This window comes from Falco rusticolus, chromosome Z (genome assembly GCF_015220075.1).
Source record: "Falco rusticolus isolate bFalRus1 chromosome Z, bFalRus1.pri, whole genome shotgun sequence".
Taxonomy (NCBI): domain Eukaryota; kingdom Metazoa; phylum Chordata; class Aves; order Falconiformes; family Falconidae; genus Falco; species Falco rusticolus.
The window spans coordinates 59,860,558-59,884,821 of NC_051210.1; the positions used below are offsets into that span (position 1 = coordinate 59,860,558).

Sequence of the window (24,264 nt, forward strand, 5' to 3'; positions counted from 1 at the left end):
CAACATGTTTATATTACTGAAAATTTTTAAATTTCAGAATCAGTTAAATGAATTACTAATAGCAGTGGAAGAAAAGTCAATGAAGATTGAAGAGTTTGTAGGTGATATTGAATTACTATTTAACTCTGTTGAGGTAAGTCCAGTGTTTTATCACACTAGTTTTCTTTCCCTCTATTTAATTTATATATATATATATATATATATTACTTATAAGATATGCTTGCCTTGTTTTGTAGCGTCATCATTTCCACTAAAATAGGCTGTTTCTCCAGTCCCCAAATTGACTTCTCCCACTGGAAGGTGTTAACTGTAGGGGAAGAAAAAGATTGCTTTTTTTGCACATTGTTGCAAAGTGGAATATGTGACTGTCAAGCACTGGAGGAAAAGGTTCCTTTCATTTTTTTTGTGCTTATAAAAAGCTCACACTGTTTGTGTCTTTATTTAGAATCCTGTGTGAAGCATTTAAATGAGTTGCCCAATGTCAAAAGTTCTTAATGCCGAAATTCTTAAGCCTTGAGGACTGTATTAATTTCAGTTAGAAGTATGGACTTATTTATCAATTTTGTAGTCAGACTTCCTGCTCAGTGCTTAAATATAGAACTTTAAACATTAACAGTAAAAAAAAAATTAAAAAAATCTGTCATTGTTTTAATGTATTTCTCTAGCATTATTTCTCCCAGATGAGCTTGCTTACAGAAATAAAGTTCTCTTATTGTCAGGATGCGAGAGGATAGCTTGTATTGATGTAATTGTATGAGGAATTGAGATGTAATGAGTAATTGAGAATTGCTGTGTATTCTTTAGATGTTGTGATTTTTTCAGCAGACCAATTTACATCTGCTTTTATTTTGCAGGAAAACTGTAAGAAAAATGCAGAGTTATTGGAAAAGCAAAATGAAGACATGCTTAAGAAAGTGGTAGCACAATATGATGAGAAATCAGAGAACTTCGAGGAAGTAAAGAAGATGAAAATGGAGTACCTGTATGAGCAGATGGTTAACTTCCAGCAAACTGTTGATTCAGCAAAGGAAACTTTGGAGACAACAGCAAAAGAAATGGAAGAACTTGATGGATTTGTTTTCCTAAATGTAAGTAAAAATGGCTTTCATACTGTAGCTTTCATGATACTTGTTAGGAAAGCACTGTACTGTATCTAGGCTGAGAAAGAGTTATTTACCTTTTTCTTTTTTTTTTTTTTTCTTTTTTTTTTTTTTTTAAGACGGCTAAATCCTGCAAGCTCAGCTATTCCATTCTGAAACTGCTAGATCATTTCTTTTTGTCATATGAATTCTCAGAGTGAATTGCAAATGATGCACAGGATGAAAACATGACATGCCATTAAGATTTTTTTGTGAAGAGAAGGCTAAGAGACAGTTCAATAATTTATCTACAATTAATTGTCTGCTGAGGAATAAGAAATATTAGAGTAAAAGGTACTTTATGAAAAATGAGGGTGAAACAAGAAAGTGTAATTGAAAATTATCCAAAGCAGAGTTTTTGTTGGGTTGTGATGTTTTTGTGTTGTTGTGGGTTTTTTTAATGAGCACAGACAGTAGTTATGCACTCAAATTACTGAGGCTGTGATAAATGTTTACTGCTGAAAAACAGTGAGCAGCTGTGTGGTGCTTTGTTGCCAGCCAGGGTTGAAGTATGAGAATGGGCTAGGTTTAGGAATGTGCATGTGAGGTGCATGTCTGTAATGGTCCTTTCCGGATGTAAAAAATATCCCTTATGAATCTGCATGACTAGAGGTACCTCGCTCATACTGTTGTCAGTCATAAGCTAGTTTCAGGGGGTCTTACAGGTTAAAAATTAATGGCCTGGGTCCTCCAAGATTGTTCTTGTGCTGCACAACTTGTCTGTAAGCTAGCTGTGGTGCTTTCTCCTCTATACAAGTTTATCAGCGGTCTTGAAGGGGGTGGGATTTTTGGGACAATAATCTCCCATTATGGAGTTAGAATGTAGTCTGACGTTGCAGAGAAACTATCCTGGAATACAAGAAATGGAAAGTTCAAATTACTGTCTAAAGATCCATCATTTGTGCAAAATAAAACAGCTTTCCAAATACAAACTCCCAGCCCATATACCAGCAGTTATAGAAATAGCAATATTTGGCTTCCTCCCTTGTTCCAAGCTACACAATGTCTTAGTATCCTGAAACCAAGTGAATGCTGTGGTAGGTTGGCTGTTTTGGGATGGATGAAAAATATAGCTTATTTTCCGGAATTTTGTGAGGTAATAAAGCAGTGCTTTCACAAAGAGATCTTTGCAATCTGGAATTCTTTTGGGGGCTGTGAAAATTACTGGATTCCCTGCTCCTTTCTGTTAGTGATAAAGAACGGAAACTTTTCTGTCCACAAGCCAGGGAACATTAGCTGAAGATTCATGGAGCACAGGGGGGACTCTCACTCCATGCATATACATCTCACCCAGCTTCTAGTGATAAGAAGTTATGAAGGAGTGTTCAGCCAGAATTTGGATTTGTTTAAGTGTAAAAGTCTTGGTTTAAGAAAATATCTGACTGTGCTCCAGTCTTTAAACCTGGGTATTGAATACTGACCCCTCAGGGGCTTAAAACCAGATTTAGACTCTGATAGCCTGCTGAGCCAGAGCTTTGAAGTGCTATATTGTTAAGGAACCAAATTCTCTGCTGCTGTGAATGAGCAGCATCCCAGACATCAAGCCAATAAAGTCATGTGTATTTTATATCTGTGGAGTAGCAAGACCGTTAGATGAGTGGCTCTTCAACATTTTCAGGGCTTTGAAAACTGTTAATATCTCTTTTTCTCCTCCTCTAGTCATCGAAAGAATTCAATAAAAGGTATATGAAGTATGAGTTAGTGCACTGTAGTGAGTACTAGGCCTAGCATGCTGGGTGCTTCATTTAGTATTTGCAAGCTTTGAAAACACACTGCTAATATTCATAACTACTTTTATAAACCTTGCAAAGAATGATATTAAGAGAAGAGCTGCTGTAACTGACTGGTTTTGAAGTGTTTTGCAAATGTTCTGTAATACATCAATTGAACAAGTAGCATTTTAAAATGTCAGCTCAATTTTTGATCTCTACACAGACGTTTTTAAACAGATGTTCCTTGTAGTTGTTATTATATACACATATACTAAAAAACATTTTGACCATACTTCCATCTCTTAGACATCACTGGTATGTTCTTTTTTCACTAGTCTGGTTCTATAGTACCTGGTCTCTGAAAGTTTATAATGCAGTGTCACTCACATGGCTGGGGTTGTTTGACTATATTTCTGAACACAGCTCCAGGAAAAATAATGAGATAAAGTAGCTTTCAAAAGCTTACCAGGAGACTATAGGCTGATGTTTTCCTATGTCTCTCCATCGGCACTGCCTGATTCAGGATGTGTCAGAGGACTGGTGCCTCACCACAGCTGCATCCCAGCCTGCCTGCCAGCCAATACCAGTAAATACATACAATTGCGAACAGTTCTCTGGCGTGTGTGATTTCCTCAAGGAAGTCATTTTGGTGAGACCCATCCTTTATGAAAGAAGTGTTTGATTATAAGCCCATATTCCCCCAATAGATTTTCTAAGGTGAGCTACAAATATGCAGACAAGCTGGCTGCAGGCTCCTCCTATGCAAGACCCCAGATCTGCCTTGCCCACACTGCTGCCGTTGGCTTTGCCCAAAGGGCATGGGCATTGTGCAATGTATTTCAGACATACCCTTGTCAGTGCTGCCACAGCCAGCCCAGTGATATGCATACTGACATGGACTGGGATATAACGATGACACTAGGGTTTCGATTTGTGGTCAAACTACAACCTTCGGAGAGTGGTCTGTAAGAGAATGTGCCCAAAAAAACCTTCATGGTTCCTGTTAATCTGCAGAATTAGGAGTATGAATTTGGACTCACATGTTGTAAATCAAAATGTGAGAGTCTGGACACATATCTGCATGTACTTTATTGCGTAAGAATAGAGCAAGTGTAATGGGACAAAACAATTTTCCAAGACTTCCTGTATACTTATCTTTACTTGTTTACTTACACACTAAACATAAAGTTTATTCTGTTTTGTGCATGGGTTTTGTTATTACTTTCCTTTTATAATAACTGACTTGCTAAAAAATGTCAAGAACAAGTCTATATAACAATTAGGTTTTTTCTAAAGAAAGTGTATTTTACATTTGTTGTGCTTTGTTAAAATTATGCATGATTACTTCAGTGACTGACAAAAAAGAAGGGGAGAAAGGTAAAATTCAGTTGCCTTGAAAAAAAATAAGCTTTCATTTCCTTGAGGCTGCTTCTACCTCAGAGTTAAAAATATGTTGGGGTTTTTTTCCTGTAATGAACTCAGCAAATATGGGCTAATTAAGTGGAATCTATCTTCCCTCTCATGTTTTGGGGTTTTTTTGCTTGCCACAAGCAGCTGTTTTACATCATGTCTCTGGAGTCAGCTGCTGTATTTTAGCTCTAAGGTTTGTAACCTTTAAGAGCACTGCATTAGTAAGTCTGAGCCCCTGTGCTCTTGGGAGCCTTGCTGCGAACTTCATGTTCTCATGGGTTACATCTATACAGACCGTGTGCACTCTCACGGTGCTACAGATTCCAAACCGCGGTATGCTCTACATGTTCAAAATCAGGGAAGCAGTTTCTCCTTGCATGTTGTCCTCAAGTTCATAGGAAGTGTTTGGAGAAACGTACATTGCATGGTCTTTGCTTCTGGCCTCTGGAAAACTATGCCACAAGGGATTTAACTGGACAGCTATGTGTTTTCTTCCAAACAGATTACTTTCTGCGATGGACAATACCCTCTCTTTAGAAAAGGTGCCCAGTGCTTTTTCACTGTTTGAGCACTATGCGGACAGTCCAGGACAAAGTAACCAGCACTCCTTAAAACATGTGGCTGGTAAGGATCTCAATTTCATCTTTTTAAAAGCCAACATTTTGGCAATGCTTTGGAAATTTTAGTGAGCTAAAAAGAGAATCTATTTGAGAAGTACTGGTTTGCAAACCATGTAATTAGCAATCAGAGCTGAATGTAAAATGAAGTCTAATTGTGCATAAGTGTTTGGCTTATAGTAGAACACTAAGAGGAGCAACAGAGGGAAAGTGGAGGATTCTTGCATTATTTCAGCTGTCTCTATGTCAGATTAGCAGAAAGTCTCTACCTGTAAATCTCCTGAGGCTGAAGAAGTTGCTGTTTGCTTGCAGTCAGGGACAAAAAGAAGCAATTAAAGGGTGTCCTGAGCTCTCTTCCTCCGAGGGGAGCAGCCCCAGCATCGGTGGTGTGTGGAGGTGAGCAGGAGGCTGGCTGACAGCTCGGGTCCTTGGGCTTGTGCTAAGTGAATGGAGGCACCTGAAACCCCCACGGGATGTGAAGGGAAAGTGGTTAACTGTAGCTGGAAACAGCCTCTGCTTTGGAGATCATCGGTGAAAATTGCTTATCTGATATTTCATGTCCTGTAAAAAGCCTGCCTGTGTGGGCTTTCTGCTCTGCCTGTGCATACATCTATGGAAATTGTCTGGATCTGGACAGCTGTCAATGAAGAATTTGTCAGCACCAATTTGTGGATTTGTTTTCCTCAAAAAGGGGTCTTACTCCAGTGTCTCTTTCTCAAGAGAAAGTTTGTTAGGGATCTTGCATCTCACTGTTATGCTTTGTGACCTCTTGTTCACGATCGCATGTATCACCACCATCATGGTCACTCTGTGGCTTTACAAGCAAGGCCTCTTTCTCACGTGTTTGGTCCCTGAGCACTGGAACTAGAGCATCGATTTCCCTAAGGTGCTTTGTTTCTTGGCTGGATTTTCAGGTGCCTAATGGAACACTGGAGAAGCACCATCTTGCACAGACTCTCCGGTGTCTAGTAAGAGCTGAGTGTATTCAGCAGCATCATTATGGGGACATGGTCTCTCTCCACCCCACCACTGCTTTTATTAGACTTAGATGAACTGAGTATCTCTGAGACTTTAATGTCCTTTGTCAGATTTGTATGAATTTGCCTGCAGCATTCGAAGCTTCTCAGGTGGTCAGGCAGCTGTGCATGCAGTGTTACCTATGTCATTTTTTTAGGAAGTCACATAAAAAGATCTTTTTTGTAACGCACTCTCAGTCAGAGTTAACTTAGTGATGTGAATGTGCTATGTGTCTTGGTTCGGTTCCTAAACTTCCTCTTGCAGTCCCATGGGTGCAAACATTCTTTCTTCCTGGCCTGCTACCCACTGGCAATGCCATCCAGGAGGACAGACCCATTTTGTCATACTGTATTTCCTTTTCCTACAACTCACTTCCACGTGGTTTTCCCTAAACTGCTGAGATCCGCTTTTCAGCTCGATTTGCATTAGCTACTGTGTTTGCTGAACACCAATGGCTCCGGACCAGTTTGCTTTGACAAACTGGAAATGCATGACTACCCACTAGCAAGCAACCTTCAATGCTTCTCATCCTTTATACTTTCTTCTCTTTCTGAAATACCTGGTTTTCATTCTTCACTTTCTAGTACCAGGTATTTCAGTTGCTATTGTGATTTTTACTTCGGTGAGCAGTGGAAAAAATATATATTTATTTCTTTCAAAATTACACCCTTCCTGAAGAAAAATAGAGGTAAATGCCCACATGAAACTTTATGTGGAATTGAATGTCTTGAGTACACCATTTATCACGTAGCGGAGGCAAACGTCAGACGCTCTCAATTTTTTTGACTGAACCATTTGATGAAATACATGTGAATTTACCATGTTTCTCCAATCAATGTGTTTTTTCCTTCAGAAAGTATAGTCTTTTGCTGAACAACTTAATAGAATTTCATTTTCACCACTTCAGTAATATCTTTCCTTCAAAATGCCCTCAGTTTCCAAATTTCCATATCAGCTAATGAAAGGCCCTTTTCCCTCAAATTCTTCCTCCTATCATGTAAGCCCCATTGAAAAATGCATAAGCATAAAAAATCCTTGCAGCATGACACTGAGTGTATTGGAACCCAGGCTCTGCCACAAGAAGAGTGCGAATAATTTTAAAATTTTTAAAAATATTATTTCCAAAGCCTGCCACGAGTCCTGCCCTTTTATACCAGAAGGTGAGGATCTTGTAACAATCTTCCATTAGAGTCACAGGGGAATGTAACTGCTTTTCTTCAAGCCCACAAAGCCAAGGAAATTTTATTTCTCATTACATTGGAAAGGAGTAAATATCCATAAAATATCTGGGATTATTAATTTTTTCTCCTGGGGGCTGTGGAGATTAGGTAACATGAAGTAAAAACTTCCTTACACCACAAAACTTCAATAAAAACCGAACTGATGAGAAAACATCATGGTTTTCTGTAAAAAAATAAGATTTAGTCAAACTTGTGGTGCAAATATTTCATTTCTTTAACTGAAATTCATTTAAAAAGGGACCAGCATTTTGATAGCACATAAATGCTCTGGTTTTGAAGAAATAGTTCAACTTCTTGCTTTGAAAGTATTTCCTTTCAGAATTTTGTATCATACTAAGCAAAAAGGAAATTAGAAATAAAATGTTTCTCAATGTTCCCAAACTGAATTTTTATATATAATTTTTTTTCAGGAGTTTTATTCATTAAGCTAGCTTCTCTTCAGATTTGGCATAATAATAAATCTTGCAATTGTGGGGTTTCTCTGATCATAAAACAATTGTTTCTAGGCAGCTTCACAGGAATAAAAAAGCTGGTTTCCCTACCAGGTCCACTGAAAGGAAGTCTTTTCCTAAAGATGATCAATTTTTAAATTGATCAACTCTAGATGCAGTCAAAAGACAAAATGCAGATTGTTTTTAGCAATTAGAAGGTTGAGGGTTTTTTTCAATGGGAAGCAGATGTAGTCCTACTGTACTGATAGCTCTCTGTATAAATCATAAGGCAACAGCCAGCATCTGCATTTGCCTTTTTCATGCCACAGGGGATCATCATCATTACTGTGAAGATAACTGAAGAAAAGCAAAAGCTTGCTGCTGAGATTCTAGGAGAATTCATGCAATATGGAAATTTACTGGGTGAAGAAATAGAACCATGTATTTTTGTTCCCTGCAATCACTTTAACAATGAGCATCTTTTGGGGCTTTTTTCTTCTTTCTTTACTCTCCCTCTCATTTAAGCCATAATTGTAGAAAGGAACAATATCTCATCAGGGATGGATTTGTGCCGATCAGGAGACAAAGTTTATAAGAAAGCTGGGGAGCCTTGGAGGTCTTTGAAGCACTCTTTGCGAGGGATGCTCCTGTTTGTCCCATTGGGTTCAGATGCTTTGGCAGAGCTCAGTTTCACCTGTGCACCAATTATTCGTTGTCCACTGGGTCTGTGGGAAAATGACCATGCCAGGCAGGAGCACCTAGCTGTGTACCTGCAGTAGGAGTCCACCTCTGGGCAGGGGTGGACTTGAGTCTGCAGGGAGCCACCTGCTCCCCTGTGCTGTTAAAGCCTCCCTTTGCTTATAGCACATCCCTGCTGCGGTCAGTGTCTGGATTTGACAAACTGCATGAATCCCCTCCTGGTGTGTCAGGTCCTTTCCCCTGCCCACCTTTCTGGGATCAGCTATATACATCTGTCTCTGGAGAAGGCTTTCTTCTTCTGCAAGCTCCCTCTCCCCATCAGTGAGCTATCCTGTGCTGTTTGCTACAAACAAGTGCTTTCAGCCTCTGCTTTCGTGGGCATCCTCTTCATAAGGTGTCCTCTCCTCTGGTGCCTGTGCTGCAAGGCAAAGTCAGGTAATAGAGAAGGCAATCACCCAAAGGAGCCTGCATTAAGCTCCAGGGTCCAGTCTTCTGGCCTTTCTGAGGACGTGGCCTGAAATTCTCAGGAGTCCCTTGAGGTTTCATCAGCACGTGTGCCTCAAAGAGTGGAGCACAGAGCTGGAGGACCCTCCCTGTGACTGAAGGGAGCAGGTTTCTTGGGGAAAGGAGAGGGATTGTTGGAGTGGTATGACACCTCTGCATGTCCAGGATTGCTACAGCCCTGGGAGCCTCCCCACTGGAGGTCAGAAATGAACAACTGTGTCATGACTTACCTGCATGATGGTCCTGCCCCATGGGGAAGGTCCCCAAGAGCTGGGCAGGGCATGGACTCATGGTTTGTGTTGGGTTCAGGTGTACTAGGACTGGATTTTATTTTATCCAGACTGTGGGGGAAAAGGACAGATTCCAATGCTAAGAAATTATTTTTTTCTTTTCTTAGTTTAGGACAGCGTATTGCTCTAAAAGTGCACCAATATTCCACATTTCATATACTTATTGTGCTTGTTCTGTGGAAATAAGCAATCTGAGTGAAAATAAGCAAGGGTGTTGCCTCATGAACCTGTAAGTAATTTGGCTGAAAATACAGGAGTGTAAGTAACAATGAAAGACTTTCAGTCCCACAGACACCGACTGTCATACCTCAGGAACCAAACTCGGCCACCAGCACCTCCATAGCTGTCTACTGGGCTGTGAATGATGGGGACGCCATTGACTGCTTCCAGGTCTACTGTATGGAGGAGCTGCAAGCCAGCAAAGATGCAGGGGGTACGTAAGGTCTTCCCTTCACAATGGCAGGAGTCCTTTCTGCTCTGGTTTGGGGTCATCAGAAGGGAGGCCAAGCTGCAGGGGAGGTCCCAGGGCACAGAGAGATGAGAAGGGATGTGAAGGCATTGTATGTAGTACTAAGGATGGGTAATGGTGGAGGAGGGTGAAGTAGATGCTGTTCCTTCTGCTCCCATTTGTCCCCCAAAATGCAAGATAAATATCATGGTCTGTGAAGTGCAAGGCAGTTGTTTGCAAAGAAGCAGCAACATCCCTGTTGAGGTGCCCTGTTATGAAGTGGCCTGGCCTTCAGAGAGGATGTGTCTGTGCTGCCCCGTAGGAACTCACAGGGACTACAGACAGGTCTCCCAAAGGGTCTGCCTTCATTAGGCTTTTAGGGTCCTGTGTGTGCTTCAGAAATATGTCCCAAGAAAAAAAGTTACAGGAAAAGATAAGCAGTATTTCCACAGCATTTGCATATGCAGACAGTTGGGGTTTTTTTCCAAATTGACATTAAAATACTTAAAATGTTAAATATGAAGTTGAGAAAAGGGGATTGAATTGCTCATTCATTAGAAAGCTCAGACTGATCATAAAGTCACTTTAAGCAGCTGGGCTTTGCACAAATCCATGTGTGTATGTGGGTGCGTGAGTATATGCATGTGCATGCTAAAGGTTGCTAAGGGCTTTTTATAATAGCTAATTTATAGCTAAGAGCTATAAAGTCCATTATGAGAAACTGTTGGTATAGAGTGGTGAAACCAGGGTTGATACCTGCTGATTGTATGTCACAAATTTGCAGTCTAGTACTCAGTAGGACTGAGGGCCATAGTCTCCCTTTGCCATCAACGGTGTTTGAGTGCACTCAACTCAAGGGTATATCAGAAACTTTCTGTCAGAACTGTGTCAGAGTAAAAGAGGGAGATCTCGGCTAGTAACACTTTCTGGACTTTCTGCAGTGGCTGTTTTTTACCTGCTAGTTGAGAGATGCCATCGTAGGCCGTATCAGTGCAACATGTGAGTGTGACGTCCCGTTCATGTGTGTGTTCCTCCTAGCTTTGGTGGAAGAATACAGAGTGACGGTGAAGGAGAGCCACTGCATTTTGGAGGACCTGGAGCCAGATTGTTGCTACAGTGTGTGGGTCATGGCTGTGAATGGCACAGGCTGTAGCCTACCCAGTGAAAAAGCCATTTTTAAAACAGGTATGTACATATGTTACCATTGATTATTATTTTGACATTTGATTATTATAAGCTTCAGGTCCTCGGGTGAATTCTAGTCCATAGTGTTACTGAAACAGAAGAAACTTCTTGATTTAGCCCATCTGGCAGATATCAGGCAACTCATGGTCATTTCTTTATTTGCTAAGAGATAGTGGCTTAATTGCTCCAGGGAGGAAACATGAAGGCATTCATATTTGAAGATGTTCCCAGTCTCACACCTTGTAAGTGGGGCATTGGTGCAGCACATCACAAATTTCTCTCCTAAGTACACTGCAATGCTCCAAGAAGCCCTGGGAAAGCCACCTGGCTGTTCCCTGCTGCTTCTGCTGCTTTCTCCTGCAGAAAACAGCTGCAATTTTTGCCTCTCTGCCATCCTCCCAAATACGTCTATGTTGGATTGATTTAAATTATTAACTTTTCAACGGAAGGCCTGCTTTACTGAGGTTACATGCTGTGTCTAGCTCAGTGGGACACAAATCTCTGCTGTGGCTGAGAGGTTCTGCTGCTGTTTAAGTGGTACAAATTATGATGAAGAATTAGATGAGTACTGTTCATGAGCTTCATTTGACTGGCTATTTTTCCTGAGTTATAATTTCCTTAGTAATTTGTATTGACAAAACTATTGCTTCTTGAATTACAAGCAAGGTGAAGCATCCTGTGTCTGAGGCCCTCTTGCAGGCAATTTTTTTAGTGCTACAGGATAAAAACAATTATTCCATTCTTGCAGTCACAAAATACAGACAAGCATATTTAACAGTTTTGTAATTAAATAACTGTGCAACACTGAGTGTATTGTTGAAATCACTTGGCAGCAACCACAGCTTCAAGCCTATTGCTTAATCCACTAGACTTCAAATTTGTTGATGATTCTCTTTGATATTCGATTTGCTATTCATTGGCTCATCAAAGATTATTTTCCAGACAATTCAAAATAGAAATTCAAATTTTACAGCCTCAATAATGTAATTGTAGGCATAATGCAGAATTCCTGCAAAATGGTCAATAATAATGAATTATTGCTACCTAATAAATCATAATTTATAAAGGGGTTTCTCACCTCTTTGAAGCCATTTGAAGCCTTCTGAAGAAGTTAATAGCCTCGAGTTTTTCATGCCTTTGTTTGGCCTGTTTCTTTAAGAAAACAAATAAACTAGATCAAATAAGGGCTCATTTAAACACCTTCCCTCAAGATGAGGTGAACTCCTTCTGGAGCGTGCTGAGCCCCAGATGGACTTGCGGGAGCACTGGTGAGCACCGATTAATGCAGAACCACTGCACCCCCTTAACACCAAAGTTGGAAAGATGAGCGCCAGTAATGGAAACGAGTTCCTCAGTGTGAGCCCAGCTACCCTGACATAAAGCTAGAGAATACTTTGATTCTTCAAGCAGTCCAATAAACTCAGAAGCAAGATTTTAGAGTTTATGTGCCGGCTTTTAATCTGAATTACCAAAAATAAAAGAAAATAATTTGCTGGTATATGCAGTTATGGGAACATGCACATTAATAGTGGATCAAGGCTGTGCCTTTTCCAGGTGTTGGGAACCCCCACAAGGTTCCTCTGTTGGGATAGCACCTATGGAGGTGGCAGTGAGCCTGGGGAGCTGTGGGCAATGCAGGTGGGTGCTGCTGCAGCAATCCCCCCAGCGTCTTCTGTCTCCTGCTCTTCCACCTCCCAAATTCACAGCTTGTCTGACCCTTCCCTCAGGAGCACACTGTTTCCAAGCTGTATTTTCTGTGAGGGAATGATGCTGAAGGCAGCAGGTATCCCTCTACCTGCCATCCCCTGTCTGTCTGTCTCAAACTGATCTCTGGATGAAGGCTCTTTGCAATCCTAAAGACACAGGTGTGAATGCACCTTCCTCCGTTGTTCAAAACTTATGTGATCCTCACCCTGTACCTGAGGGACAGAGTAATAACTTACTCTTTTTGCCTTTTATAAAATCACTGGACTATTATGAGGATATCGGATACATATTCTAACCGCAGTTAATTTGTTAAGATCTCAGAAGCACAGTAACAACTTTTTCTGGTATGCTCACTCCATCTACTCTTTAGACAGATAATTTCATATTAAAAAAAAAAAAAAAGCTTGATGTCTTGTGACATACTGTTTGCACATACGTAAGTGAGGGTATGTGTGTCAGTTGCTGAATGCAGGTATTAGGGGATTTAGCTATTAATTTTACATTCTTTAGGAACAGATGCATTTAAAAATAGGCAATAATAAAGTATGACGGAAGAGAATGAAGGGATTGTTACTAAGGGAGCTACACAGATGTATTACCAGATGAGAATCAATCTCACGGTTTCATTGTTCTGCTGAATACCTAGATTAGCTGTTCCTGTAGTAAAATATCAAGTACATCTTAACCTGAACTGCTAATCTCCTGATTTTCACTAAATCAGGAAATTGATATGTAGTTGTAGGTGTTTTTCTTTCCTGTTCTACTAGTAACAAGTTGTTTTTCTTACAAAACAGGATGCGTCTGGAATGCTTGTTGCGCTGCTGTAAGATTATCATATCATAACACTGTCTAATTTCTACTTTTGTCTTAGGCCTCTTATTTGGAACCCAGTATTTTTAAAAGCAAACAGCTTTCTATGACTAGGATTTTTTTAAATCAATAACCTTTCTTTTAAGGATTGGTATTAAGAATGTTTGTATGAGTTTCAACAACAGGTTGTAAGGTTCATTTATGTTGCTATTCCTTGGAGAGGGAAAAAGCAAGTGAATACAACTGATCCATTTTCAGCCCATGATGCTGGATGTGCAATTTCACACAATAGCTTTTGATTACTTGCATTCAGTGCACTATTTTACATTCTGTTTTCTGTTTTGCAGTTGGGCCTGTAGTTCTTAAACTGAGGTTCTAAAAGAGAGAAATTACAGGACCAAATTGTAGCATTGCAAAAATAAACAGGACATAATTAAGCAGAAAGTCAGCATCTCCCTGTGAGTTCTGCAGCAGCACATTTGTTTCTGGTGCAGTTCATGCAGGGACTGCTGAGGACAGGACTGAGGTGATGCAGGGAGAGCTGTAGGCGGTACTGCCTTGGTGCTCTGCTCCTTTAAGATTGGCAGAAATGAGGAAAATGTGCTTGAGGAAAGGCATAAAAATCTACAAGGGTGTTCTAAGGATGTGCAGTAATGCACAAATACTCACAGTGACTTCCCTAGCATGGGTTTTTCCCCCGTAATGTAACCCTCTGCTGTTGAAACACAAACAAGCAAATGGTCACTGTAAAGGTGGGCAAAACTGACTATCCTGTGGGATTTTGGGGGAGGTGACTTTCCTTTCCCTTTTGAGCATCTCCCTCCAGCTGCTGGTGCACTCCTTGCGGTATGCCTAATATGTCCCTGTGTCCTCAGCACCCACTGTCCCCACCATCAAGGCCGAGGACTGCACAGTGTGTTGGGACATGGCCACTGTCCGCTGGCATGCTGGCTCGGCGTCGGCGGAGTCCTTCATCCTGGAGTACTGTCGACAGCACTCGCCAGAAGGAGAGGGTCTCAGGTCAGTGCCACCATTGCAAGCACTGCTCGGTCGGATTAGGCAGCCACAAATCAGCATCCCCAAGACCGTGGGTCATTATGCAAGAGATTATTCTGCCTCCAACTGCACAAGGAAGAAATCTGCTTCTGCGTGCTGAGGAGCTCATAGGACAGACACTAATCTATGAGATCAGGCTGGGACATAAAAATACTTCTTTTTAATTCTGCTTAACCAGGAAATCCCATTCATTTGGGCCCAAAACCTTGGAGATGTTGCACTGTCTGCAGTGAACTAGAAGCTGCAGGGCTGTGGTGGCTGGGGAACCAACTGCTGCCCTGCAGATGTCATGGCCCTGGGCAGGGCAGGGTAGCTGCTGAGCTCCAAGGGAAGGAGTGGGATGGAGGAACTGGACCCAGTTTGCTCTCTGCTTTGTGGTGAACAACGTAGGAGCCAGACTGGAGCATAGTGAAGGTGGTATGGGTGTCCCAGTAATATTGGTGATACATCTCCACTGTCTGGATGTACAGGCAGGTGCCTCTCAAAGCACAGCTGAACTAAGCACTGCTGAACTGTGCAGGCATGCCACAGAGGTCAAAGAGCAACCTAAAGAGCAGCTTTGAAAATGGGGGTGGTGTCTGCTTACGCCAGACTCTCTCTGGTTTCGCCTACACAAAGTCTATGCTTCATAGATTGGAGGGTGAGGAGGAATGCAGGCACCACTAAGCCATGAAACCACACACTGTCGAAATGTAGAAAAATTATATGGTGCTTTGTAAATACTTGGGGCTTGGGGGTTTTAATTTGTTTTTTACAAACAATGAAAACATTTTTTCCAGTAAAATATAGTTGCAAATGTCTAGGAAGCTTTGGGAGGTGGAGGGGTGACTTGCCATATGGACCCTGTGGAAGAGCTTCAGTCCAGCTGAGTTTGTCATCTTTGCCTCCCTGGAAGCCTGATTAGGGGTCTTCACCTGGAAGATAGTTCACATGGATTTCATGGAGATATGGCAGAGAAGGAAGAGCTCTACCCTGTGCAGTCAAAATTAGTTGACTAAAAGGTTCATGGGTTTCTAGCAGACAAGTATGCCAGTGAAACTGTGTGTGCCTTGCTGCTTACAAAAGTAGGTTAAAAATTGAAATAAAAAATTTCTGTGGGGTTGGGAGACCTATTTTTCATGCAGTAGCAGCATGCTGCATTAATGCAATCAAGGACTGGTCTTGCCAAGCTCTCCTGCCTCTCAGAGGGCAACCATGACCTGCACTGTTTCATACATATTTCATGAGGCCATCAAGTCCCTGTCAACCTGCCAAAGTCACTGTTGGTCAAGGATAATGCAGATGCTCCCAAAACCTGTGCTGTGTGTTTGCCCTCAGATTTCTTTGCTGTTAACTGGAATTACCTCTTTTTCTCAAAACTGGACCAGAAAGTGTGACAGTTTCTGTAATTGGTGAGCGAGGTGTCAATAACACCAAGCAGTTTCCTTGTGGGGTGATAAGTGTGGCAAAAAGCTGCCAGAATTGACCCATTCCCTTTCTCAGTGACCTTGTGGAAATTCTAACTTGTTTGTAATTACACTGAGTCACATTTGACTTTTTGGCCTCCCTGTGAGTGGAAGGTGGCCTTTTACTGTGACAAGTGTAAAAAATTCCCACAGGACAAAGTCATGAGTCTTCTCAGAATTGCTGTAGTTTAAATTTCTGTATTTGTAGAAGGGCTCTGACTTCTTTTTACAGTGTCAAAGATGATCTTTTACCACTTATTTTCCCTTAAAGCATTACCACTCTTTTCTTTTCCAAAAGCAACCCCCTGAGATTAACCTGGAAAGCTTCTGTAACAGCGCAAGACATTTCAGTGATGGAGAATATTTTTTTTTATTTTATTTATTTATGTATTTATTTATTTTGCATAAAGCCAAGGAAAAAAGAGCCTGCTGGTACATGGAGCATACTGCTGCCTGTATTGCTCCCATCCAGGGCCCCCATGGTGCAAGTGAGGACTAGAAATCAATGCCTTATGTAGCTGATATAGTGAGAAGCTGCCTTCTTGGAAGTACCTGTAGGGAGCTTAGAATTCCTATGTCAAGTACTTTTATCAGGTGGAATAAAACTGTGTCTTTATGGACACCTAGCATTTGCGCCTGGAAATACTGTAGTTTCTTCTGATTGCTTTTCTTGAAAGTTGGGGTTTGTCCTTTGCAAGTTTCCTGAGCAACACTCATCTTGGGGAGCAGCCAAATGCGGAGTCCTTTGACAGACAGCCTGTGCCTCTCATGCTTGTGGTGGCCCTGTAGCTGAGTGATTTCTCAGTCCCTGGGTGGGAGTTCAAATACGTTTCTCAGCAACTCTGGACAGTTCATACAGTTGCAGCTGGGGACACAGCCTGAAAACACTGGTTGGGGAAGGACATCCAAGCCAAGTCCTGGAGAAAGTGGCATGGTCCCACCCCACAAGGCTACTTTCACAGACATTGTTCTAGGAGCTCAGCCAAGGCGAGGGACACAGCCAAGGGAGCAGGCCGGAGAAATACCCCCATCAAACAGCCAGAGATGAGTGTGGACCCCCTGGTCTGGGCCAGCCCCCTGTCAGGGAGCCTTGGACATGTCACAGAATTGCAGGATGGTTGAGGTTGGAAGGGATTTTTGGAGGTCATCTGGTCAACACTCCTACTCAAACAGGGCCACATGGAGCCACTTGCCCAGGCAGCTTTTAAGTATTTCTGAGGAGGTCCTTAGAGTAGTTCTGGAGCAGTCCCAGCTCCCCAGGGAGAGAATTTGAAGCACATCTGGAAATGAGTTCATTAAAAGTTCCTTCTAAATACTATTTTAGAAAATATTTTTATCTGTGTTTTCCCTTCTGAGTTCTCTCTCCTTGCCAGCTTGCCATCTGAGGGACATGGTTTCATATGAAATCATCTTAAGTCTACTGCAACAATGAGTCCCTGGCCTCCTGCTTTGGTCTTAAAGCTCCTTCCTGGGTTGATTCTTTTTCCAGAATCTTCACAAGGCTTGGAAATTTTCTTTCAGTTTCCAAAGCTCTGCTATTTTCTCACCATTCAGGCTCTTTGTGTTGAGAAGTCAATGGAGCTGTGGGTGGAAGATGGAAAACTGTGAGAAACGTAGTCCAGGGATTAAGTGTGTGGGCTGTTCAGATGGAAACCATGTATCACATTATGAGAAATCTGTAAGACTCATGGAGGCAGAAATTAGTACATTATGCAGTGAGTTTGTAAAAGTGGAAGTGACTGAGTGTCACCCTCTCTGCCAATGCAAGACCAGCACTTCCAGTAACAAAAAGTTTACCGTCTACTTGCAGAGCAGGTCTAATGCTGGAATAGCGAGAAGACAGAAGAGGGCATCACTGTGCTTAAGATGTTGCCATAAACAGCTTCTGACAAATAGCTCAGCATATCCTCCCTTCATCTCACTTGTAACTACTTGCTCAAAACTTCTTTCTGGTAGTCTGTGGTTCAGATACATGTCAAAGATGTCAAAATGGTGCTTTTACAGAACAGATTGGGTGAGACTTGCCCAGGAAGCATGGACAAATTTCTTCAAAGCTTAGATGCCCACTTCTTTTCCCCTGCCTCTGCTTCCATCCCAGTTTTCCTTTCTCTCACTTCTTTTATATTTGCCTTCTTGCTCAGTTCCCATCTTGTATTTTTCTTTAACTCATCTTTCCTTTTTCTCTTGTGCCTTACACTCAGATGAGCTTTTTTCCTCTTCCAAGTCTAAAGATCTCGGGTTCCTTTCATCAAGCAACTCATCAGGTTGCACCTTTTCCCTGAATCTTTCAGTAAGAACCGACCAGCCTGCCAAACTCCCAGTGCCTTGCTGAAGTGCTCTTGTGGTTGGTGCTTTGGTTAGTCATGGGGGTGAAGCAAACTGCAATTGCTACCACGTTTGGGCAACCCATTTCTGTTTACCGCATTAGTTCCAGCATTAATGTAACACATTTCCCAAAGGTGACATGGCCCTGTGCTGATCACGCAAGAGCCCCAACCTCTCTGGAATTCTTTCAAATTGAAAAAAACAGATCACAGGAGCACCCTGTGCTTTTTCTCAGTGCTTTCAATCACTTTCAATGGCAGCTGTCAGTACAAAATACCTGTTACAATCTAACAAGAATGATGCACCAGTCTTTCCCCAGAGCCATCCTCCTAGACGCAGAGCTCTATGTGGTGTTAGCAGGAATTTGGTGTGTGTAGTGCTATAGGATTTTACCTTTATGTAATAAATGCAGCAGAGGCAAGCATGTGAAAAACCCTGATGGATGAGCACCGATTATTCTTCAGATTGTACTGCTCTCTGGTGAGACATATGTGGAAAAACAGACACTATGAGTGAATAGCAATGATCTGATCTGACTGCTGACTCACCTACCTTACCTCCTCTGGGGTCACAACAATTAGGGCTAGAAAAGGTAATTTGTTTAATTTAGCTTCCCATAGAGACATTACCTGTGGGAAGGAGACCATCCTGGGTGCCACTCTCAAACCTGAGGTTGAAGGGAAAGTGCCTTTACATAGGCACGTCTCCTATTCATGAATTTAAATAAATTGCCTTGAAGATTTGTATAAGCATTTCTGGGAGGCAACTATCACCTTTATACAGATGAACAGTCTTTACCTGCAGGCATACAATGCATTGAATATATACTCTCTGGCTTTGCAGCTATCAGTCAAAGCAAAATCAAGGAAAATCAGGATCCAGTGTATGAGAATTTGTTAAGCCAATTTTTCATACTCCTGACAACACAGAAAATAAAGTTGGCATCTTTCTAGCCATCCAAAGTACTTCCAGTGGCACTTCAAAGCACCTGTGATCATATTGAGTTGGTACTGACTGTTGCTTTCCAGCAGTGTGTCAAAATACCAACAGTTGAGTATGTGAACACTGGAGGTTTTGAGGCACCACAAAGCAGGGCACTGTGCAAAGGCAGTTCCCCTGCCGCTGCCTTTTGCTAAACCAGTCTGTGAGACTGCATGGCACCATAAGGGAGACAAAGTCAAGAATTTGTTGATAAACAATTTGTGAGCCAGGAGGTCATAAGAAGAACTGTATGGTTTCAGTATGGTCTCAGATATGGGTATCCTTTTTTTTATCTGGAATATGTGCCCAGAGAGTACAAACACAAGAATTGTTTTCACTGTGGTGCAAATGAATTAATTAAAAGGGTTGGGGTTTTTTTCTTCAGAAGCTTGTCCATTTTGTAAAACAGATTTTTCACAGGAGGCAGATGAGAATTCGATTCTGTGCTGCTTGCATTTCATGTGATGACTTATGCTGTAAAATGAAGTAAGCATTACACCAGATAACTGCACGGAGTGAGAAGGTGGTACAGGAACAAAGACCTGAAAATTTGTCTGAAAAAATAAGGAGGATCCCTCAAGTGACAAATGCCAAAGCTCCTACATGATCCACTTGTTTGTAAAATAAGTGTTTGCCTTTCTGATTTGGAGTTTCCAGTTGTGCCTGTTGTTTCAGTAGTCGACAATACTGTTAGCTGGCTTAGCTGTTTGAATAAATTAGTCTTTCCAGGTTTGGGTATCTGCATACATTTTCAAGTATGAAAATCTTAAAACTTTGCAGATCTTTTGCTGGTATAAAGAGACCTGAACTGAAAGTATCCCTGGAGCCCAATGTGAACTATTTCTTCTACTTGAAGGCTGTCAACCCATTTGGGACAAGTGAACAAAGTGAAGCAGCTCTCATCTCAACTAAAGGTAGATCACCATTTTCTGATGTCAAAACAATGGGACAGAGGGGCAAAGCAGCCAAAGATGGAATTTTCCTCTGGAAATCAAACCTAAACTTTCTGATAGGAGAGTATGCAAGTTATTGAGATAAAAGGGATTGTGTTTTATCTGCTGCTTAAAATCAGCACAGTCACGGATGACTTCACTTTAAGTTGGTGTATTTATGTCAGTGTAAAATTGATGTGACCTCAGAAGCAAAAACATTGAATTCTGTCAGATACATGAAATGATTAAAAATTCTTCAGGGATCTCAGTTTGCTTGAGTCTGGCAGAGCACGTTCTGATAAAAGATAACATAATCTTAAAAAAAAGCCCCTTACAATTAAATCCTTGTGGACTTTGGATTTCAGGGATGAGGAAACACGCAGAACAGTTTTAAAATGTAATGGATGATTTAAACTTTAAGGTTTCCAGATGAATATCATTAAAACATGTCTGGTTCTTCCAAACCAGCCTCAAAATTCAAATTTGCTATTTTGAAAAAATAATAGATTGAACATTATTCAACCTTTTTAAATAGTGAAGACTCCTTTATCACTTAGCTACAGTTCTGAATATTAGACTGCCATCCCAATCAGGCACAGCTTAGAAGACCCTTAGCATTTGCATCCTATTTTCTGTTGCGTCTACCTGCCAGCAGACACAACTCTGTCCAGTTGACAGCTAAAACGGTAGTAATTGTTGCTTAATGTTTTATGATTCATCTTGTGTTAACATTGCCAGCCTCTCATAACTGGTGTTTCCTTTTCACTAATTGTATCAGGAACTCGGTTTCACCTGCTGAGCAACACAGCCCATCCCGCTTTGCAAATCTCCTCCAATGCAACAGTGATCTGCCTTCCTGAGAAAACAAAATTCATGGGGTGAGTAGCATCATGACAAGCATGATCACCCTGTGGAGTTCAGGATGGGTCCCTCACTCTTATTTTTGCCTATAGGTAGCTTTCACTTGACACTAATTAATTTTGTAGAACTGAAGCATTTCAGTGCTGGCACATTTCAGACACAGCCCCTGGACTTTGCGTGGTTGACCCCCACTTTCAAGCACTGCAATATTTCAATAAAGCCAGTAGCAGCGTTGATGTACGTTCTGGGAAGAGTTCAGTTTCACACTGAGGAACTGCCAGAAAGTCAAAGGCAGTGGTACCTACTGCAGTTGCTGGGTTTGCCTCAGTCCATGGTCACTTGCTTAATCCTTCAGAGCACTTCAGTCTCAAAGCAATTTGTAGCTGCCCCAAGAAGGCCAGATTTGTGGGCTTATTTTTTAATATATTGTGGCTGGAAGTAATCCATCTCCCATACTTTGCTCCTCTACTGAGGGCATTATTGATAATGTTTTCCAAAGCATCTGTGGCTTTGGAGAACTAGGAAGTGTTCCTGGGGTATCTATAGAACAGTTGTACCAGCCTAGCTCCATCCATTGCAAACATGATTTTTGCAAAAAAAAAACCCCAAACATGCTGATACTGGCCCAATCACAAGTACACGTTAGCTTGCATAACTTGTTCCATTACTGAGATGGCTTCTTAAAAAGTAATGAGGTATTACCGGTTTAAGCACTTTTTTTTACTATTACAGCTGAATGCACGCGAAGTGTTTGCCACTGTGTCTACTCAAACCAGCCATACTTCATAGTTTGCACAGGCTGAATAAATTTGAGATCCATTCTTTGCCTCCAAAGTCACCTTTTCCACCTTTTTCTAGCTTCGTATAACTTTTGGTGAAGTTGCATGGGTTTGCCTCCTTAAGATGAGTCCATCTCAGTGCAAAGATGAAACGACTCTCAGTGACAATATTCAAATCTTTGATAAAACCCTGCAGTTAGAAGAACAGAGTGCAATCAATTAGTAATTTTAGATGCTGCTACATGATGTGATTGGAAGAAATATCACAATATGGTTGGTCTGCCACCATACTCACTTTACTGTATGCCTCTTCCACAAACAGGTTTCCTTCAGTCCTGGGTGAACTGCTGCCTGCTAGGGGACGTCATTACTGGGAAATTGTTGTCACTGCCTGCAGAAGCTACAGGATTGGGATTTGCTACAAGGCAGTGCCACAGAGTAGTATCTTGGGGCTGAGTGATACCTCCTGGTGCATGCTGTGCTGTCCTACACAGACCAGGTAAAGCTTAGTCGGTCTAGCTGCTTCGGAGGTTACTTGCCCTTCATGTAAATGAAGCTGGCCAGCTTCAGAAATCACAAGAGCAGAAAGGATTCTTCTGCTTTCTTTCTGAAAAACTGAGTTATAAGGAAAAGACAACTACAAAGGAGCTTTAGGCCTCCTCTTAATTAACAAAAAAAAAAAAGCCTTATAAAGCACCTCAAAAAATAAAAGTTAATCTCAGACAGACCAGTTCACAGCCCTTGAACCAGGCAGTGAATAAAACTTAAAAAACTAATTTGCTACTGCTTTGTCATACCAGGCGTGTATGCTGAACTGCTGCACAAAATCCCAGCAAGTGTATTTATTTCCATAAATGTGTTCTTTTTAGAACCTATTTCCACCTGCAGGAGATGTCAAGACTCCATAGGGAATGCCTTCTCCTGCCTTGTCCTTCACAGCAGTGGGCACCCAACTGCCACTGTGGCAGGGCTGCAGGGTGCTGGGGTAGTTTTTAAACAGTCCAGTGCCAGGCTGCTTGGAGGTTTGTAAGGCATAACCCTGTTAATGGCATAAAGGTGCTTTTGATCTAAACAAGTGTGCTTTTTTTAGTGTGAAATCATACAGATGCATGAACATAAGTAGCTAAATGAAACATCTGAGACGTAAAGGATTTTGCCAAAGCAGAGCTCATGGTTAAGTCTGCATAAAGACTTGTAATAAGAAATACATAGAGTAATATGATTACAGGAAGTCTGCTTTTATGCTGGGAGTCCAAAGATACGAAGTGAAAGAGCTCATCGGCATGCCAGGCAGGGCTTTGAAGCAATGCCATGTTGGTTTTGCTTACGTACTGAGCAAAATGTGGTTGCCATGTGATATGCTGCTGTATGCAGCCACCTGTTAATAGGTGGGAATAAAGCCATAGGTTATTTCTGGTAAATCACCATGAGGAGGCTCACTGTATTCTGGTTTCCATATTCCTGCAGCTTTCTCTACAGATTTCTTCACACCGGTGTGATGAGTGATGTCCATGTGACAGAACACCCAACCAGGATTGGCATCCTGTTGGATTACAGTGGTGGCAGGCTGTTGTTCTTCAATGCAGAGAGAGAACTGGTGCTGTTTGCCATCAGGCACAAATTCACTGATGCTGCTCACCCAGCCTTTGCCCTGGAGAAGGCTGGGATGCTTACCCTGTGCACGGGAATGGAGCTGCCAGAGTTCGTAAAGAACAGCTAATCCCCTGCTTTATGCCACAGAAAAACTGGCAGTTGCAGTGTCAGGGGACAGGGCGAGGAAGAGGGGTGCCCGGGAGGGTTGTCTAGTCTTCACTGATGAATGCTATGCACGCAGCTCTCCCCCACATCATCAGTAATTGTAGTTAATGCTCAGCCACACAGTCATCCTGAGCCTGGAGAAAAAATTGACTCCTTCAGGTGGAGTGTGTGTCTAGTGATGTACACAGGAGTACTTTTGAGGGGAAAAATAAGTTTTGTTAGATATGAACATTAAGAGGGGGGGAGATTATTTTCCCTGTAGAAATGATAGTGCTAGCTGTCTTTTTAAAGTTGATGATGAGCCTGTGTATGAAATAAATGCATTTCTCACTGCAATACGTGACAGCCATCATTTCATCATTTACCAGGACAGTCAAAGCCTGAATCCAACATGATATGTTTGAAAAATGTACAAAAATTTCAACAACTGAACATTCTGTAGGTTAATACATCTTATGTTATTGTTTGCCAACTCTTTTTAAATGCACAAATTGAGAAAACTTGAAAACTTAGAAATCTGCACATTTGCAAAATAAGTGAATCCCAGACTAGTCTTCATATCTGTCATGTAAAGTTTGAATATGCAACACCTACCCAACCTGCTCACAGCAGACTAACAGGCAGCTACCTGACTGTGTCAGCAAATACCTGTTCCTGTGAATACTCATGAAACACATGTATGAGGAAACTTGATACTGGTGCTAAAAGTCTTCTATGCTTTCCGTCCTCAATTTGTTGGCTAAGTGGTTTTGATGGTGAAGGGAAGGTTGCCACCTGGGACCTTAGGGAACAGTCAAATTACCAGCAATCTTATTGTGGATCACCCTTTTTCCATCACTGCTTTTTACCTTTGCATTTAGAGATTGGTTGCTCTTAATTTCAGGGTTGTGGATATTTTCCTGCAACTGTCCTGCTCT

At 41.6% G+C, this 24,264-nt stretch overlaps 1 protein-coding gene across 1 annotated transcript in view; it reads left to right on the forward strand.

Moving 5' to 3' along the window:
• The window catches only part of CMYA5 (cardiomyopathy associated 5), a 46,184-nt gene extending 22,514 nt beyond the window's left edge, over window positions 1-23,670 (forward strand). The window contains exons 3-13 of the mRNA XM_037374521.1: window positions 38-133; window positions 855-1,088; window positions 2,799-2,821; window positions 4,764-4,885; window positions 9,344-9,493; window positions 10,547-10,693; window positions 14,086-14,230; window positions 19,798-19,931; window positions 20,728-20,827; window positions 21,912-22,088; window positions 23,057-23,670. Coding sequence (XP_037230418.1) covers window positions 38-133; window positions 855-1,088; window positions 2,799-2,821; window positions 4,764-4,885; window positions 9,344-9,493; window positions 10,547-10,693; window positions 14,086-14,230; window positions 19,798-19,931; window positions 20,728-20,827; window positions 21,912-22,088; window positions 23,057-23,309 — 1,581 coding nt within the window. The 3' untranslated portion in view covers window positions 23,310-23,670. The remainder of the gene's footprint in view (window positions 1-37; window positions 134-854; window positions 1,089-2,798; window positions 2,822-4,763; window positions 4,886-9,343; window positions 9,494-10,546; window positions 10,694-14,085; window positions 14,231-19,797; window positions 19,932-20,727; window positions 20,828-21,911; window positions 22,089-23,056) is intronic.
• The last annotated feature ends 594 nt before the right edge of the window (window positions 23,671-24,264 follow it).